At 44.7% G+C, this 18,590-nt stretch overlaps 6 protein-coding genes across 6 annotated transcripts; 2 read left to right on the plus strand and 4 right to left on the minus strand.

Moving 5' to 3' along the window:
• Nucleotides 1-3,221: 3,221 nt before the first annotated feature.
• Nucleotides 3,222-3,461, plus strand: CCR75_006134 (uncharacterized protein; the record flags this gene model as incomplete). Its single annotated transcript, XM_067964206.1, has 1 exon — nt 3,222-3,461. One exon carries the CDS (start codon nt 3,222-3,224, stop codon nt 3,459-3,461), a length of 240 nt encoding a protein of 79 aa, XP_067814970.1.
• A 450-nt stretch (nt 3,462-3,911) lies between these two features.
• Nucleotides 3,912-4,217, plus strand: CCR75_006135 (uncharacterized protein; the record flags this gene model as incomplete). The annotated part of the gene is made up of 1 exon (XM_067964207.1): nt 3,912-4,217. The coding sequence occupies one exon, from the start codon at nt 3,912-3,914 to the stop codon at nt 4,215-4,217; it is 306 nt and encodes a 101-aa protein (XP_067814969.1).
• A 510-nt stretch (nt 4,218-4,727) lies between these two features.
• Nucleotides 4,728-4,922, minus strand: CCR75_006136 (uncharacterized protein; the record flags this gene model as incomplete). The annotated part of the gene is made up of 1 exon (XM_067964208.1): nt 4,728-4,922. One exon carries the CDS (start codon nt 4,920-4,922, stop codon nt 4,728-4,730), a length of 195 nt encoding a protein of 64 aa, XP_067814972.1.
• Nucleotides 4,923-5,904: 982 nt separating this feature from the next.
• Nucleotides 5,905-6,761, minus strand: CCR75_006137 (uncharacterized protein; the record flags this gene model as incomplete). The annotated part of the gene is made up of 2 exons (XM_067964209.1): nt 5,905-5,915; nt 5,948-6,761. 2 exons carry the CDS (start codon nt 6,759-6,761, stop codon nt 5,905-5,907), a joined length of 825 nt encoding a protein of 274 aa, XP_067814971.1.
• An 8,880-nt stretch (nt 6,762-15,641) lies between these two features.
• Nucleotides 15,642-16,118, minus strand: CCR75_006138 (uncharacterized protein; the record flags this gene model as incomplete). Its single annotated transcript, XM_067964210.1, has 1 exon — nt 15,642-16,118. One exon carries the CDS (start codon nt 16,116-16,118, stop codon nt 15,642-15,644), a length of 477 nt encoding a protein of 158 aa, XP_067814968.1.
• Nucleotides 16,119-16,228: 110 nt separating this feature from the next.
• CCR75_006139 (uncharacterized protein) lies at nt 16,229-16,657 on the minus strand (the record flags this gene model as incomplete). Its single annotated transcript, XM_067964211.1, has 2 exons — nt 16,229-16,331; nt 16,440-16,657. 2 exons carry the CDS (start codon nt 16,655-16,657, stop codon nt 16,229-16,231), a joined length of 321 nt encoding a protein of 106 aa, XP_067814967.1.
• Between the last annotated feature and the right edge of the window lie 1,933 nt (nt 16,658-18,590).

Consider the following 18,590-nt stretch of genomic DNA (forward strand, 5'->3'; position numbering starts at 1 on the left):
ATGCGTATTCCCACTATCATCTAACATGTCCATGTTAGATGTGGGAAATGTGGTCCTTGGACGGACTACAAAGTGCTACCAGGTGTAACGGGGCACTACGACTTGTACTGTTTCAGTACAAGTCCATTTCGCACTGCTTCAGTTGCGAGTGGTGCCTTACGTTAGTTGACGTACACTGTACGTGCAGAGGAAAACTTCTCTTAAGACAACTAGACTTAAGAGGGTAAAATCAAAACTGTATTTAATATAATTAAGTGTCTCTTGTTCTATCTTTGTAAATGCTAACTTAATTATAATCTAATACTAAACATGTAAACGACTTTATCTCTATATTATCTGTAACTCTCTTTGATTACTCCTGCAGCTGATTAGTCTGCGGAATAAATAGATATAATGGCCTATCCCTATTTATGGATAAGAATTCTGAATATTACTATATAAAAAGTAATATCCTCCAAATATTATCTACCTTTTTAGATAATACATTAATTAACAACCTTTAAGTGTTAATTTCATGTAACGATACACCCCGTTACATAACGGATTAAACCTTGTTTTAAGCTTAGGGTTATTTTTCAAGTGAAGTCAGCACTTAGGGAATCAGTGAATGTGTCATCGACCCAAAGATGCAAGTTCGTCAGCAGATACAAGTGAGGCTGCCTTTGATCGACAATTATAGCTGTCCCGGGCATCCCTCTTCAGATGAAATACGAGCCACTGATTTCCACATTTCTTCTTGAATTTGTGGATCCATAGGGGGCAAGTTTCTAATGCTCCAGGCAACATCCTCCCCGAGCGGGTTCGGAAGTACGACTAGGACGTGAACAGGTGTCTTTTTGGCTTTGGCAAGCTCTTTCGTAACTTTAAAACACACTTCTTCGTCAGGCAAGCCAACAATATGGAGTGGCGCCCCCGCAACGTCCAGCGCTTTACAGCCACTGATATCCACCACACCGCTGTGCACTTCAAATTCCGTAATCCACGGACCGCGGCCCTCGTCTTTTTTCCCGAGGAAGAGCTGCAGCTGGTTCGCGTCACACGTGATTTTGTTCGTATTCTCCTTCTTACTTCTGTTTCAGATCATCAACCGTGTCGCTTACATCCACTCGCACAGAAAACGTGGACTTTGCGGCCTTTGCGGCATTTACGATCGCACAGAACAGCTTAGTTACTATTCCAAGAGTCGAAGAATTCGTTGATGAGACAGAATTTGAAGAAATGGTGATTACGAGAAGAAAATGGGTGGTGCATGGATTGCAAAACCCCGAGACTTTGACAGCCGTTTCTAGACCACTTCACTCAAAATTGCACCGCAAATAAATCACCGAGGACCAGCAGGTGCTGCTTTTTTTACGGACTGCTTGTGAAGAACTTGCGAGCAAACACATCTCCGTCGGTGCAGGCCTACATCGAGATTAATTCACTCTTTGACGACATTGACCTCAACTCGACGATCACTCGTGCACCCATGTGGAGAGACTACTTCCGTTTGACAATGGCGTACGTGGAGAAGGTGCTCCGCGATGCCAAGCTCGCGAAAAGTAAGGTGCACGAAGTTTTCGTTGAACAGATTCGTATCCTCAAGGTGCAGCAGTTGGTTTCCGACTTCTTTAGTGGCAACGAGTCTAGCAAGTTGATAAATTCCGAAGAGGCTGTTGCATGCAGTGCACCATTCAGATTCCGATTCTGAGTGAAAACGACTCGCTCAAGAAGCTTTATGACCTGCTCTTGCTGGACGTGATCCCTCTGTCGCCTGGTTTGGAGACTGCCGGCGGTGTCATGACGACGCTGATTGCTCGTAACACGACTAGCAAGAATTTGCAGATGTTCTTGACGTACTCCGACAACTAACCCGGTGTATTGATCCAGCTTTATTGAGGTGAAGTTCCACTACCCGCGACAAAAACTTGTTCGGCAAGTTATAATCTGGACGGTATTCCTACTGTCGGACTCGGTATGTAGGTTTTCCATTCGTGACAGTAGCTACACCCAATTATTTGTCCATGTATTTACCTCCCCCATATGGCTCGTTTCGATACCCCTTAAGAATTCGGGGGCAAAATATCGAATAAACATTAATATCGCTTTTGTCAAAAACAGTGATTTATCTCTCTTACGCCTGCAAAGCGCTAACCAGACATCTCTTGCCCTAATAATATCAGCCAAACAAGCTATTACACATCGCTTATGACAGCTAAAGTGCCGCAAAGTGGCCACCATGACAACTTATGAATAATATTTCCGAGCATTACGATATAAAGTAATATTCTCCAAATATCATCTGCCTTTTAGATAATATATTAATTAACAGCCTTAAGTGTTAATTTCATAAAACGATACACCCAGGTGGTAGGTAGGCTTGACTTACCCACCCACCAAATTTTGTAAGATAATGGAATCTGAACACAGGAAAAAATTTCACGACTCGTACTTAAACGCCACTCTCACTATCAATTTGCCGCCGACGAGTTACAAGAAGTTACACGAGTAGCCGTCGACAGCAAGGATTTGACAATGCATCACTTCCAAACACATTACGGAGACCTTGTGGAAAATGTTAGAGCCCTCACCACGAAGGAAAGAAGTGCACTGTCAACCCCCAGCGAAACTGGCGACGACTCGAATACAATTTGCTCGAACCTTCTCGGGCACGATTGCGGCTATAGAACACGTCGGATGCCCAAACTACCTGGTAACCAGCACAGAATACCTTATAGCACTGTTTACTGACGTGCAAGCGGTCGATGTCATGATAGAGGGGGAGAAACTGCTTCACCACGATGTTCCTGGGTAATTTAAAAGCCACTCGATCGTCCAGTTATTCTGGAGGCCACAGCCACCGCCCAGGTCAGGGCCAAAGATCAGCACAAGGATACCAGCAAGGATATGGACCGGACGCAACAGGAAGCAGATGCTGATGCCGTCGGCTATAAAGTGTATAAACCAAAAAACGCCAAATCACAGAAACAAAATTGGAACGCCAGCTAAGACCACGGATTAACCACTGTTAGGAGTAGAATCCAACCTCTCCTCTTTGGCGTCGACACAGAATTAGAACGAGAATACCACACTACGGCAAAGGGGCGGATGGGGCTGCTACGTCAATGGCGGTAGAGGAGCTCTTTACGGCTACCACGAGTGGATAATATGGATAACACAAGTTGATTAAATCAACAGGGCTCGATTGGCAACGACTTTAACGAAGCAGAGGAGCCCTGGCGATGGAAGAAGATTCAGAAGAAGATAAAGTTGACGACGGACTGGAAAGCTACTCGGAGTCATCTCATGGGGGCTTTAAGGAGCTGAAAGAGGATCAACTCAGTTGTGCGTTGAGCGATGCAGGCAATTCATTAGCAGACGAACTGGAATGGAGTGAGACGACGATGTTGATCAATTTTCCTCGCAAAGCAGTAGAACCAAAGCGTAGCAGCCAGTACTTCACAAACGTGGACATGACGTAAAAGCGATTGGATATTGCGGCTTGTTGGCGCTTTACGTTTCAGTTAAATACCACCCACTTGGCGTATTGGCACATTTAGTTGAGACAGTCCAACACGCAACGAAGATGAAAGCGGACGTTTATGCGTGCATGATGGTTAACTTGCGGGCGGATGTGGAGCTGGAGTGAGCGGATCCTATTGCGGAATGCTGTTGCATATCCCTTCGCCAGGATAAACACCATTCTATTGAAGCTGCTTTAGCGGGTCTTTTCACTCGTTACGCCCAAGCTCGGAATCGGACAGTAGATACATGGCAGTCGACTGAGTACTGAGCAGGACCTCATGAACTTACGAGCCATGGCTCCATATCTATGAGGACCGATATTTGTGTTAGATGCACAATGCATCAAATAAAGCTCACGTGCAACGATACCTGTATTAGGTACTACCGGTTAAGGATGGGTTGGACTGATGGACGACTCACGTGGTGACAAAGAGGTCATCATTCAAAGAGCGACGAGCCAAGACTGTCTTGACGTGGTTAATGCTCGTCAAGGATTACCTACGCTAGACAAGTCGTATCGAACAGAAGATTTTATGCGTGGAGGAGGCGTTCATACACGCTGTCTACAGGACGTAGAACTATGCAGCAGATTGTACACCATCAAACGACTCGGGCGATACTCAACATCTCATCCCAGGGAAGATATTCAGTTCGCCAGGGGCATTGCCGTAGAAGAATCCTACGATCGTCTCATAGCTGCTCAAGACGTTTAGCAGATTGAGGATGCAGATCTTCTACTAATGAAACTACTGCAAACTACCAACAAAGAGGCGACCACAAAATGGACAGCCTATGCCGAGATTTGTTTAAGATACTCGATTTGCCGTCCAATTTTCATCAAGACGAAACACAGTGCATCGAACTGTGTTGTAAAAATTCATTTATTCTTGCATTTGTGACTCTCAAAGATTGATTAAACTTGAAAGCTGGTGAAAGCTTTCCTTCTTTTGGCGTGTTTGTTACTAAGGCGGCGTAAGCACAATAGGCCCAGACTCATGCAAACCAGCCCTAGTGACCTTCTCACTATGTTTCGCTTGAGATTTACTAGACTCTCGGGCATCTTCACAAAAGATCACAACCGAATCAACAAATTAAGTCAACGCTAAATCAAATATTTAGAAAATAAATTTTATTGTCGAAAAAACTCTGCTTTGACAATTTTCAAACTAACCAATTGCTAAGTATTCTAGTCGACAGATACAACTAAGCCTTAGGGTGCAAGCTTAGTCAACTTCCTCAATCTTGGGACCCTGGTCCGGAGCTCCAGCAGGGGGGCCACCGCCAGGCATACCCCCTGGCATACCACCTGGCATACCTCCAGGCATACCGGGCATACCGCCAGGCATACCGGGCATGCCACCAGGCATACCAGGCATACCACCTGGCATCCCTCCTGCAGCTCCAGCAGCGGCGTACATTTTCTGTAAAATCGGGTTGGCAATGCCTTCAAGCTCTTTCTGCTTGCCCTCGTACTCCTCCTTCTCGGCAGATTGGTTCGCATCAAGCCAGTTGATCGTTTCCGTAACCTTGTCTTCAATAGCCTTCTTGTCGTCTTCAGGAATCTGATCCTTGAGCTTCTCGTCATTCAATGTGTTACGAAGGTTGTACGAGTAATTCTCGAGTCCATTCTTGGCTTCAATGCGAATCTTGTTGGCTTCATCCTCCGACTTGTACTTCTCTGCCTCCGACACCATACGATCGATGTCTGCCTGCGACAAACGACCCTTGTCATTCGTAATGGTAATCTTGTTCTCCTTGCCCGTCGATTTCTCCACGGCCGACACGTTCAAGATACCATTAGCATCAATGTCAAACGTCACATCAATCTGAGGGACGCCACGAGGCATGGGAGGGATCCCATCCAAGTTAAACTTGCCCAACAAGTTATTGTCGCGAGTCATGGAACGTTCCCCTTCAAACACTTGGATCAACACACCTGGCTGGTTGTCAGCGTACGTCGAGAACGTCTGCGACTTCTTAGTCGGCACGGTCGTGTTGCGAGCAATTAGTGTCGTCATGACACCACCAGCCGTCTCCAGACCAAGCGACAAAGGAGTTACATCGAGTAGAAGTAAGTCTTGTAGCTTCTCGGACGAGTCGTTACCACTCAAAATCGCAGCTTGGACAGTCGCACCGTAGGCAACAGCCTCATCGGGGTTAATCGATTTGTTGGGCTCCTTGCCGTTAAAGAAGTCCGACAACAATTGCTGCACCTTGGGGATACGAGTCGATCCACCAACCAACACGACTTCATGAACTTGGCTCTTCGAGAGCTTGGCATCACGGAGCACCTTCTCCACTGGCTCCATCGTCTTACGGAAGTAGTCGCCGCACATGTCTTCAAAACGAGCACGGGTGATTGTCGAGTTAAAGTCGATGCCGTCAAAGAGGGAATCAATTTCAATGTATGCCTGCGCCGACGAAGACAGTGTACGCTTCGCACGTTCACAAGCAGTCCGCAAACGACGGAGCGCACGCTGATTCTCCGTAATGTCCTTGCGGTGTTTGCGCTTGAACTCTTGGGTAAAGTGGTCGACGAGACGGTTGTCAAAGTCTTCACCACCAAGGTGCGTGTCACCCGCCGTGGCCTTGACCTCAAAGATGCCTTCCTCAATACTCAACAGCGACACGTCAAAGGTACCACCGCCAAGGTCAAAGATCAATACGTTGCGCTCTCCCCCCTTCTTGTCCAGACCATACGCAATAGCAGCGGCCGTGGGCTCGTTAATTATACGCAAGACGTTGAGACCCGCAATGGCACCAGCATCCTTGGTAGCCTGACGCTGCGAGTCGTTAAAGTACGCAGGCACCGTAATAACAGCGTTCTTCACCTCTTTGCCAATAAAAGCCTCGGCAACTTCGCGCATTTTAATCAGCACCATCGATGAAATTTCCTCGGGCTGGAATGTTTTGGATTCGCCCTTGAATTGCACCACAATTTGAGGCTTGTCGCCAGCGCCCGACGTGAGCTTGAACGGCCAGTGCTTAATGTCGGCCTGAACAATCGGGTCCGAGAACTTGCGACCGATCAGACGCTTTGCGTCAAAGACCGTGTTGTGGGCGTTCATTGCGACTTGATTCTTCGCGGCATCACCAATTAGACGTTCCGTGTCCGTGAAGGCCACATACGAAGGCGTCGTACGGTTGCCTTGGTCGTTCGCAATAATCTCCACGCGGTCGTTTTGCCACACACCGACACATGAGTAGGTCGTGCCAAGATCGATACCGACCGAGTAACCGGAAACAGATTGAGCCATTGTGTTTCAATTGATAAAAGTTGAGTTAGATTTGATGTGTAGTCCAGATGGAAAATTTCAAAGTGAGCAAACTTGAGACTCGAGTGGCGATTGAAAGATACGAGGGGCGCTGCCACCCACTACGTGGGGTTACGTTCGAGACTATTCCGACGCTCGTTTTAGTAGATGGGAATTGGTTGAAATGAAGCGATGAAGTGCGGTTTCGACCAATCGTTAGCTGGATTGGACATGACTGCGTTCTGATATGTCGGTCCGAAAGTTCTCGAAGCGATCTACAGATAGCCAATCACAGCGTTGTGTGCTCAAAACCTGAGATATTGGCAGCCACCTGTTGACGTGTCGCAAGGACACAAATTGGTATTTTAGTTGTCATCCCCTATTTGCGACGAAAACCGATTTGTTAACCAAATTAAATAAGTCGATATACAGATTGGGTTGAGCCATGAAGAAGGTAAGTTACGAGTTTAATAACGATAAATTTTTATTTAAACCTTTGTCTTATTTTGCCACGAACTGGATTTCTTTTTTAATGGAAATAATATTAAATAATAGAAATAATCGAGGACACAGTCAATTGCATTGACGGGATCCTCAGCTTGAACAGATATAAAAAAACGCATGATGGTCGTTCTTCACAAAAAAAGCATAGGGACGTACGTCTCCTATTATTAAATTATATTCGTATGTAAGAGCTCGCTCTTCAACTCACAATAAATATAAGTCATAAAAGTTCGCAAAATTGTAGAAAATCACACGCAACACTTGAGCTATAAGTGATAATAAATTGACCATTACACAATTTTTTTCTATATATATTGGCGCGTCTTTAATTTAAAACATGCACAAATGCAGTTTTTTATTGCTTTGATATGTTTGTATTACTACTTAACGAAAATTTCAGTTTGTCGTATCGATTGATAAATCGTCTAAGCACTTAGATAACTTCATGTAACGGGATGTCCCGTTATATAATATTATTACCTATAAAAAGGATAATAATATCATCTTCTATGAGAGGAAATGAGTAAGAAGTATAAATCTGTTTTCGTTTATTAATCTCATGCTTAACGATCCCAATATTTACCAAATTCGGCAATACTAAAGCAACTCGATAATAATTAGGTTGATTGATTGATTAAAGTATATATCAACCCCGCCAATCGTCATACGATGGTGCACAAGTAGGCGCCATGCATAGTTCACAGTCTATATTATAAAATCAGTAGTAGAAAGAAGATGGTTACGTAGAAACTGAATAAATCAGTTCAGTTTTCAGTCCTTCCCTATCTTAAAGCCTTAAGAAATTTCTTCAGTAGCTAAGACTTCTTAGCTACTTAGAACCTTCCTCTGCATGCACTGGATTCAGTGAATTCAAGAAAGCGTGGGGCCTTCAGGCAAATAATGCCGTAGATTGTTTCTTTCGCCATCTCACAAAAGATAAGCGTCCTCGGACTAGAATCGTTAAGGGAGCATGCCTCCTTAGGAGGATGACATGTACTCTTAAAACAGCTTGGACATGACCGCCCACGAGAAACAAGGTATTCCTGCCTCTTTAGAAAACAATGCAGCTTGTAGCATGCACCGACAACGGTCCGTTTTTCGAACAGGTCCCGAAAAAAAGCATCCCGTTTGTCAAGACAGGCCTTGCGGCCTATGCTTTGAATGTTCTGTACAAATGCTTACTAAGCTTGGAATAAAGGAGTGACATCTTTTGCCCGCTTACATGTGTACCACCGATGCTGTAATGGGCCCTTCCCGTTACATGATACTAAGTTTTACATGCATATTACTTAAGTAGGGTGCTATACCCGAATTAGCGGGTGTAGCACGTCCCATGTTTATGTGTTATTAATGGGAAGCCAGGCCAAACATTAGCCAGTAAGATGTCGGCACGTAGATGGAAGACTTCCATCAGGTCAGGAAATCTTTTCTTACTTAGGGTTATTCGGAGTTAAATTTTACATATGTTACGGTATTACTAAACGCTTCTTCACGTGGACGTGTAAGCCAGGTAACGTCGTATTGAGTCTGATACAGATGCTAGAAAAGGCATCGATGAAGAATTCCGTTTCGTCCTCACCAGGCTTGTGAAGCCTGGATGAGTCAAATAACAGAATTTGATATCGATCGTTGGTCATACCAGACCAACGAGTTACGCTGCCCTTAGAGGGCAACCAGGGTTTCTTTTTGGAAGCAAACCGCAAAGCATTGCGGTCCCTATCCTAGACGACAAGAAATGGAGGTCCAGAACTTGGATCTTTCGTACGTAGAGAGCGAGAAACCTCGCTCTTTAAATTAAATTCTGTTAATTCATGTTGAAGTTAACGCTAACATTACCCTCGGAGTGATCCTTAGAATCACTCCGTCCTGGTGACGAAAAGTAGCACCACCAGTAGTATGCTTATCGGGCCTTGACGATCAATTCGTCCCCGGTGATGCATTCTGACTCAACAGAGTTGTAATCGTTCATGAAGTCATCACAAGATGACTCTACACGAAAGAGATCCGAAGAGTCAAACAATCCTCGTCATCACATCTTTGGTTGTCACGTTAGGACCCGTATGGTAAATGTACGTGGACCTAAGTGAGCCGGAGGCCTTCACAGTAGCAACTGAGTCGAGCAATGACGGCGACTTGTGCCACTCACCTCAAATGAGAGTAGCAGGCGACTTGTCACCGTCACCTGTTATGGGAGTAGGTGGTGACTTACACCAATCACATCCAATTGGAGAAGGAGGTGACGCGTTTCCCTCAGTAGACGCTAATGCGTCTACTGAAACTTTTTCATTATTAGTAGCTGCACTGGTCCGTGCAGCTGCCAGCTTTGCGACCTCGCAGGCTACGCGCACGGGCTTTCACTATCATAGCGATGATACAATTGGTACTTTGCCAAGCTAGAATATTATGATGATGATTGATACCATGCGCAAACAAAATAAGTTTTGAATAAAAACCAAAAACACAATAAGATTGGAATTTCAAAATAAATCAATAAATTCAGAAGTTACAGGGAAACCTAATAGTAAACGTCTGTCACTCCCCATGAGTCACTATTGTGACTGTTGGCTAAGGAGGAGGATGTGAAGGGGGGTCCCGTTACATAAAATTCATTACCTATCGTTAACATTTCCATACAATAAAGTATAAATTTTATGGTATAGAAACCGACTTAACGAAAAGGAGTTTTATATAGTCACATGACTGCTCTGTTGAGGAACACAAATTCCGCAAAATGAATAATAAATATTATCTCCTATGATATGAAATGAGCAAGAAGTATGATTTTTTTAATCACATGCTTAACACTTACAATATTTAGCAACACGAAAATAATTCTGCTGGTTGTTTGATCCAAGATTGTGTAGCCCCGCGAATCGTCTTAAGACACGATCGTGCGGTGCGCAAGTAGGCGACATACATAGTTTAATATTAATGTAATAAAGTCAGTAGTAGATAAAAGATTTTTACGTATGAATTTAACATATTAGTACAGTTTTACTTTTCCCTGTTCTATAACCTTAGGATTTACCTTTAGAAAGTAAGACTTCTTAGTTACTTAGAATCTTCCTCTGCAGTTAATGTACGTGAAGTAGTCGAGGCAATGTAATCAGTGTATAAAGACTTATTACTAGCAAAACGTGCCTGTAATACTTCATCTCTAATGTTTATTCACCTGCTCTTAATCTATAGCCATTAAAACCAATCGTGATTGTTAGTCCAAAGCATCCTCTTTGCCAGAGTGATGTGTGGGCCATCATGTGACGGGGTACCTTTGCTTGTACAAATTCAGTACTAGCCGACTTGCACTAATAACCAAAAAGGTAAGGTGCCTCCAAATACTTCACGTTCACGACGTAGAGAGAAAGGGTTTTAAGTTGATAAGCTTGGCTTTTGCAACTGGATAGAGAAAACTTAAATTTGTATTTAAATAATTTAGTCCCTACGTGTTGCAATCTTCTTTACTAAATTAATACAAATATATCAGCTATGTATTATGACTCATTCTTCACCTCCCATTCGCGCGTCTAGCTGCGATTGGCGGTATAAATTCAAGCTTCATCAACTAATGAACAGAAATGTCGCATTGCTGCTACAATATTGTCATGCACGGTTATAATGGAAAATGTCAAGTATTAAAAGATAATCTAATATTCTCCTTTACTTTTCCTCTAATTAGAAATATGATGAATAATTAAAGTAGCGAAGCTTGATACACCGTGCATGTATACAATAAAAGGTAAGAAATGCATGATAATAATTTTAACTTTATTTTTGAGTCGTACAATGTCTCGCGGTTGAGTGATTACCACCTAATTTTATTTCGCAAGCCGTAAATAGCTAGAAGATCGAGAACGCAGCTCTCTGGTACTGATGAAGCGTGCAATCCAGTATTACTTGTGTTCAACTTATTGATTTATAATCGCCATGCTCATTAAAAAGTAAAAGAAGAAATATTTTTTAAATAGTAAATATTTTCGCACCCGCCGAGAATATTGATTGGTGAAAATATTCGTTCGTTAACGCATTTGATGCCAAATGATGACGACGGGTAATAGCAAACATGAGACGAATTTGTACTGCCTTTGGTATAATTCTTTTTATTGAGTCTGCCTTTTTTTGTTTTGTATTCTCGAGTCTAATTAAGCCTCCACCCCCGTTACTTGCGATAAGACTTGACGTACTAACATGTTCACGTTTTTTAAGAAGAGACCAGTACCCTGCCAACGTTCTTGAGAGCATTAACGCGTACGTCGTGAGCCCTCCAGCGTTAGAAATTCCCCGTTTGATACTAGCCGTAAGAAGCTTGAATTCCATTATAGAGTTGCCTTAAGCAGATCTGCGCGAGCTTGAGCTATGGCCATCGCCAAACTATTGCCTGTCGCCGGAGTGGTGACTTCGCGGAGCCCCAACATTTAAACCTGTGGGAAAAAGACCTGCAACGGAGAGAGGAAATGATAGAGTGTATATATAGTACCGTTGCTAGTCTGTGAAACTCCTATGCTGTTTCCTATCTGTCCATGATGGTCGAAAAGTCTTGTAGGAAGTCCCGTCCTTTCACAAGGGTCCTTCCTGTCCCTCAACAGTCGGTTGCGCGTGACTCTTCGAATGAGACGCACCTCACAACTTCAACAAAGGATGTGAAGCGGCTTCCAACACTCCTCCCGTCTCAGTCATCAGCACTAAGCCGATGACATTGCACAATTCTTGAACTTAAGGTGCTGGGAGCGGCTTCGTCAATAGATCAGCAACCATAGCTTTCGTGTCTGCAAACTTCGTCTTCATCTTGCGTTTTGCAGCGTAGTAGCGTAAAATTTAAGCATGATGTCACCATTTTTCCCGTTTGCAGACGCTGCCACGTTGTCAATTTATCGAACTGCTGCTTTGTTGTCGATGCGCAGGATGACAGGTCTCTTGACTTGCGTGCCAATTTCGAGCATTAGCTCCATGACCCCAATATATCCACTCCCCAGCCGCAGTAGTACAAAAAAAGAGTTTTTCCTTAAGCCTTTATACAGGTAAAGCGGACACGGCCGGCTGAATATATGTTGAATTCATTTTTGCTTCCTTAGCAACTCGCTTATAAATTCCTTGTCGCAAGTTCCTTGGAAGAGGACAGCATCGAGGGTGATACTCCCGTTTCCCCCCCCCCGAGTTGCTTATGGACACAAACTCGGCTTCTACAGTCGATAAAGCCACTGTTGTCTGTTTGCGACAGTACCACCCAGCAATTAAACATAAACAAATTGAATGCCAGCGCTTATCGACTTTCGATCGTCCACATTTCGCAAAGTCTGCGTCAGTATATGACACAAGCCGAATAGGTAATGTCGGACCGTTGTCGTGCTTCATATGTCGTGCGCGTGCCACTGACGTACCGGGTAACGCGCTTCGTCAGCTTCCAATCGCCCAAAGTCGGTGCGTGGTAACGCCGAGTAATCTAGCAGACTGCGAACACAATGTCCGGACGCGTGCAACGCGTGAGCCATGATAGAATGCCAGCCACTGATTGAAATTCTTTGATGGTAGTTTTCTTCGGAAGTGTGGTGCATTTCGTAGGCAGCAACATCTGGTCCTCTCGGTTGGAAGGATCGCTAATCCCAATAGGAACACGAAGACCGTTGAACTTCGACAGACCGTTCTTGTCGAGCATCTCAACAATTGTTTGTCTTGATCAATTTTGACGGTTTCATCATCACACTGAAGGAAATGCATGCCCAGTAATTTAGACAATGCGCCAAGGTCTTCCAAATCAAGTACGTGCATATCCGTAAGAAATCGATTCACCACATCGGTCGTTGTTCCCGTAACAATTATATCATCCACGTATACGCCTAATAGCACCGTCTCACTCCCATCCACTTTGTAGAAGACGCAAGAGTCTATGATGCATTGTTCAAATCCAATGTTTACCAGTGTCGACACTAGTAATTCGTTTTAAAGGCGTCAAGATGGCTTGAGCCCATAAATGCCGCGTTTGAGTTCTAACGCAAGATCCTTGACACTTTTAACACCAAATTTCTTGAGCGTTGCATTGAAAATGTCCATACCGGGCGGAATTTGGAGCAGAATCTTGTACTATTTTTCGAGTGATGCCTGACATAAGCACTAGGAACGTCGCAATGTCTTGCTGGTACGTGCACTTCGTATTCATTCCGGGGGGATATCTAGAGAATGCAAGGACCTTGGACAGCCTCTGCTTCTCAATACAATGTAAGAGATACTGTCGCGTGTACCCGCTGATTCCAAAGTGCATTTGGTAGTGACGAGAGCATTGTAGTAAAAATATTTCACGAAGAAAAATACGCAACATTTGTGCGAGAATACAATTTGTCAACAATGGATATTTATCGCGTTTCAGATGAATCGACGTTACAGCGAAAATAATTCTAAAATTTCAAAATCAAAAATGAGAATACTGACATAGAAATGACAGCCGATTACTTTAACATGTTACTTCCGCCCTTGATCTGTAAATCACCGCGACCGACAAGTCGTGCCTTCATTTTGTCGATGTCACCATTTCCAAGTCGTTTCGTCTTGTAAACCCACTTGATTGGTAGTGGTCTGGCGCTTTGGGGATGGACAACAACGTTCCAAGTCTTGTTCGTTGCCAGCGAATACAGCTCTTTCTGCTCGGCGGCCCCACACAAGTCACTGTTCGCGCTGCGTCGTGCTTGGCTATAATATAGCGGGCCAGGATCATAAGGCGGACGCTTGTACTTGGTTGATGCAGGCAATACCGCGAATGCCACTAGTTACAGTTCTTCTTGGCCAAGTAATGGGGCGGACTTTATCGGCATGTTACATTTGATGACTGAGTAATTTTCTGTGCGTCAGAACCGTCTTCACCGTCAGCTTCTGCGTGCCTTTGAGACTTCTTTTCGCTGCACACACCTATGAGTGGTTGATGCGGGGTCTTTGACTTGCTCTTGTTGTGTTGTGGCCCACATTGTTTGCTTGTTTGACCTCCCCCCGCGTCGCGTCATGTTGCTGTTAAGCAATATGTGAACAAGACGTCGCGATAGCTTCCAAGTCAGAGTAGTCCTCGCATAGTAGTGCATCGGCGATGAGCTTATTGGTCAAATCATCAAGCGTCTCGATGATTGTGACATGACGCGTCGTGATAATCGAGCAATCACCACAGAGTAAAACCTTGTAGCCCTTGTTCCCTTTATCCTTGCCCAGGATATATCTGCTAACCGTGTGGGCTTTTAGACTCTTGTTGTGAGGGTAGCGCCAAACCTGGCAAGGTGATCCAAACACAACGATGTCTTGAAGCCTGGGAACTTTGCCGGTGAGAACTCCAGCGGGGGAGCTCGCTCGACGTTGGCACGCGTGGGACTTTGATTTAAAATGAAGGCAACATACTCGGCAGCATCGCTCCAATGTTTAATGGTACACTAGATCCAAAGTGCATGCACCGGACCATATTAGAAATAGTACGATTCATTCTTTCCGCCTTACCATTGGATTGAGGCGTACCAGCTTCAATTGTCTCCCGTTTGATGCCAGATTGCTTCCAGAAGAGATCCACCGATACAGTATCGTACTCACCGCCGCCATTCGTGCGCAGAACACGCACGCGGTAGTCAAATTCGGCTTCAAACTATGTAACATAATTTTGAAACTTAGCCGCAGCTCGATTCTTGTGTGTCGCCACAAAAACTCGAACGTAGTTGGATTTGTAGTAACTAAATGTTACCAAGTATTTAATTTCATACTTGTCTTGTGGCGTGATGGGGTCCTTTGGATCACTGCAAATAACTCCTTCGATTCTCTCAATCGGGGTGTGTTGTCCAGTTTTCTTTGGCTGAGCGGTACGTGGGCCTTTCTTTACCTTGAGAACAGATGACGCATTTGGAGCGCTTGTGGTAGGTGATCTTGATGCCCGAATTTGGTTCATTAGCCATGCGCTCGATAGAGTCGAAAGCAAGATAGCCTAGACGCGTGTGGAATTGCATCAGCGTGCCCGTGTGTGTTTGAGAAGCCCCTCCAGTTTTGATGGTGGCAGAAAATACCATCTCCTGGAGTAGTTCTTTAGTTCTAGACTGCCTGTCGCGCCGTAAAGTACTGAACATGCAATGTCATTAATCATCCGAAATTCAAACACAACTTGACCGTCCTTCTTGATTCTGCCGCCGTTAGTAGCACGGTCGATTCAGGCGACCATATGATATGAGACGTAGATCCTTAGAAAGAGATGGCGCGCAGTAGACGTCTGAGAGAAAGATTACGTAAACTTCATCATCGACTAATGCCTCAAATGTGGCTTTGCAAAATTAAGTCACCTTACGTATTTTACCATTTGGGAGTGTAAGTCCATCTTTATCGCATACAACAGCATTTTGAAGCAACATTTCATCTCCAAGGAGGTGTCAACTAGCCCCAGAGTCCATACTGGTTACGACGGCCAGGGCAAACTGTGTTTTTCGTTGTCGAACTTACCCGACCTCCTTCGTGTGTGAGCTGATTCGGGTGGTCTCGCTTGGTGTGTCCGGTCGCGCCACGCGGTTCAATCTTACGTAACTCACCAACTGCTGCAATGACATCGCGACCCAGATACTTCGCCTTCTTCCGGTCATCCTCAAGCTCTTGACCCCACGCAATTAATTCTTGTGCGTGTGCTACATAGTCGAAGCGATTTGGGTCCAGCCTAATCAGCATCATGTGCTTGTTTTTTGGAGCTGCATGCTTGATAATGTTGTCAATTATTCTGTGCTCGCTTGACTCACTCACCCGAGCAAGATGTGCTACGTACAAAACGTATTGAGGCCACGTCCGAGACGGGTCTTTCTGCTCCATGAAAAGAGCTGATGCTTGCTCATGAGTCACCGTAACTTTAAATATCTTGTACATTTCTTCGACGATAAACTCCAAATGTTGTGCAATAGACCACCAAGTTGCCACATTTTGGCGGAAATAGTCTGAAGCAGTCGAGGCTTTATTAAAGTACTCTCACAACTTGTTCACCATGGCGAGCTCCGCTCAGCGATATATCTAGTGGCCATCTCCGCCATCTCCAGCGCTTCCGGAAACGAGAGTGCCCATTCGCGAAAGCCGCTGCCCAGTCTAACGTATATCTACTTACCTGTAAATCTTTGGATCATCAGCTTAGACGTCTTGGGAACCGGAACAGCAATCTAGGCAGCACCAAATAGTGCGATACCACGTTGATACCGTTCGTCATCGAACCCTGGATGCGGCTGAGGCGGCTGCGGTACGTGATGTCTGGCTACCTGTGCGTGTATGCGGACTTGAGCGAAATTATTCACACCAACTTTTGCACGTTGCTCTTGATGCAGATCTCGTAGCGTCAAGCGGGATGCTACGAGCAATCCACCCTGCTGGGCAACTTCTCGAATTCCGCTGGCACTTGTATGATGCGGTGGATCCATAACCATTTAAACGGGAGCTTGACCATCCTTTGAGCTCATGACTGAACTTGACAAAACCCAGCGCTCTAATTCGTCGAGCCTTGCGCTCATCTTCTGAAGCAACACAAGAGCAGTGACGTCTTCGTCCTTCTTGGGCTCGGGGTTTGACTGATTCGTTTCCATCGCTCTCCTTTCGTGAGAACAGGATAAAGCTTAGCGGTGTATTGTTGTTACACTGGCGTGAAGTTTGCGGAACTTGAGCTCGTAACCTGTAGGAAAAGACCTGCAACGGAGAGAGGAAATGAAAAAGTGAATATATTAGTGTTGTTAGTCTGTGAAATTCCTATGCTCTTTCCTATCTGTCCATTATGGCCGAAAGGTTTTGATGAAACTTTCATCCTTTCCCAAGGGTCCCTCCTTTCCCTCAACAGACGGATGCGGGAGACTCTTTCAATGAGATGCACCCCACAACTTCAACAAAGAATGTCAAGCGACTTCCAACAGTACCAGCTCTGTCACATGCAGGGGTTCGACTTAAGGTCTTTTTTCATGGGCTCCGCGTGTCTAGTCCCTGTTGAGAGCTGTCTGCAGTGCCGGTGTTGATTGGTTATAGTGTTGAATTTGCAGAAAATGACATCATTTTTGCAATGGCTGTCGCTTGCTAGGTCCCACTACTTGAAGGACGCGGTACAATGTTTAATTACCTAGGGCTGTTTTTCGGTGAATTAAGGGTCGCACTAGTTACATAAGCCGATTGCGAAGTGACCTCATCAAGCTCTGCATCTTGTACCTGCCAATACCCACTTTAAGCTTGTTTTTTTTGCGGCTGCAAGCAGGGCCCGTCTAAATACTAAAGATGAATTCTTTCTGCCGTGTCCTGATAATGTGCAAGTTTGAGATAGAGCAAGCAGCTAGTCGGTCGTATTTGGAATTTACGAGCTGTCAACCTTAGTCATCTAGGATCCACGAATTATGACACCATCCGAACGTTAGCCCTTGGGTGTCGTGAAATGCTAACGCACCTGGAAAAGGATGAGGATATGATCATGTCCATTCGGTCCCCTATTCGTTAGCTACTGATGCCTTAAAGTGGAATAGTGCGTACTGAAACGACCACAAAGTAAGTTTGATTGCTCCGTCGTAGTTTGAAGAATCGATTCTTAGCCGTGCATTCATACAGCAGTGGACGGCTCTGTAAAACAAGAGAATCTGTACTACGCATTCTCCTTCCATAAAAGATTGCATTTGAGTAAGTCTATCCGGGCGAAAATATCTGGTCTAGCCTTCAGAACTCACAAATGGCAGCTCGCTGCACCTCCCAAAAGGTTGATGTAATGATTGGATTGAGTCATCAGCAGATATGTGTGGTTGCGTGCTGCGGCACATTCAACTTCGTCGCAAGTGATAAATCATGCAAATGGCCTTTAGAATTTTAGGTCTACACTTGTTAGAGAATTGCTACCAATCAACTAAACCTATACCAGGAAGGTCGCTATGATGAGAGCAGTTGTCGAGCGTTTACAGAGTGTTATGGGCGCAAATATACATCGGGTCACATCTTCTAAGACTTTTCTAAGGCTTGCGCGTGTTTAAGAACTGATTTGTCATTGGATAGCTTACAGGAAGTCAAGTCTTTCGATGGAAATGTTTTATTAGCAGCGTCATTCGTCAAGCTCCTGCACTACCGTTAATGCAGCGACATTGGCTTAATCAACGTTTACATGACGACTGGAGGCAGGAAGCACATTTTCAGATTATATAAGGTCTATCATGAGTAGCGTATGTTTAACTCATTTGCGCTCACTGGATGATATGCTTGTGTAACGGAAATCTTCATCAAATAAGAGAACCAGACATCGGCCCTCTTAGAGAACAAAGTAAGGCTAAAGCTCCTATTAGCCTTGGGGACACGGATATTCCGACCTTTATCAGGTACGCAACATTCCAGCAGCAT

The sequence above is a fragment of the Bremia lactucae genome, linkage group LG1, assembly GCF_004359215.1.
Source record: "Bremia lactucae strain SF5 linkage group LG1, whole genome shotgun sequence".
In the NCBI taxonomy this organism is placed as follows: Eukaryota; Oomycota; class Peronosporomycetes; order Peronosporales; family Peronosporaceae; genus Bremia; species Bremia lactucae.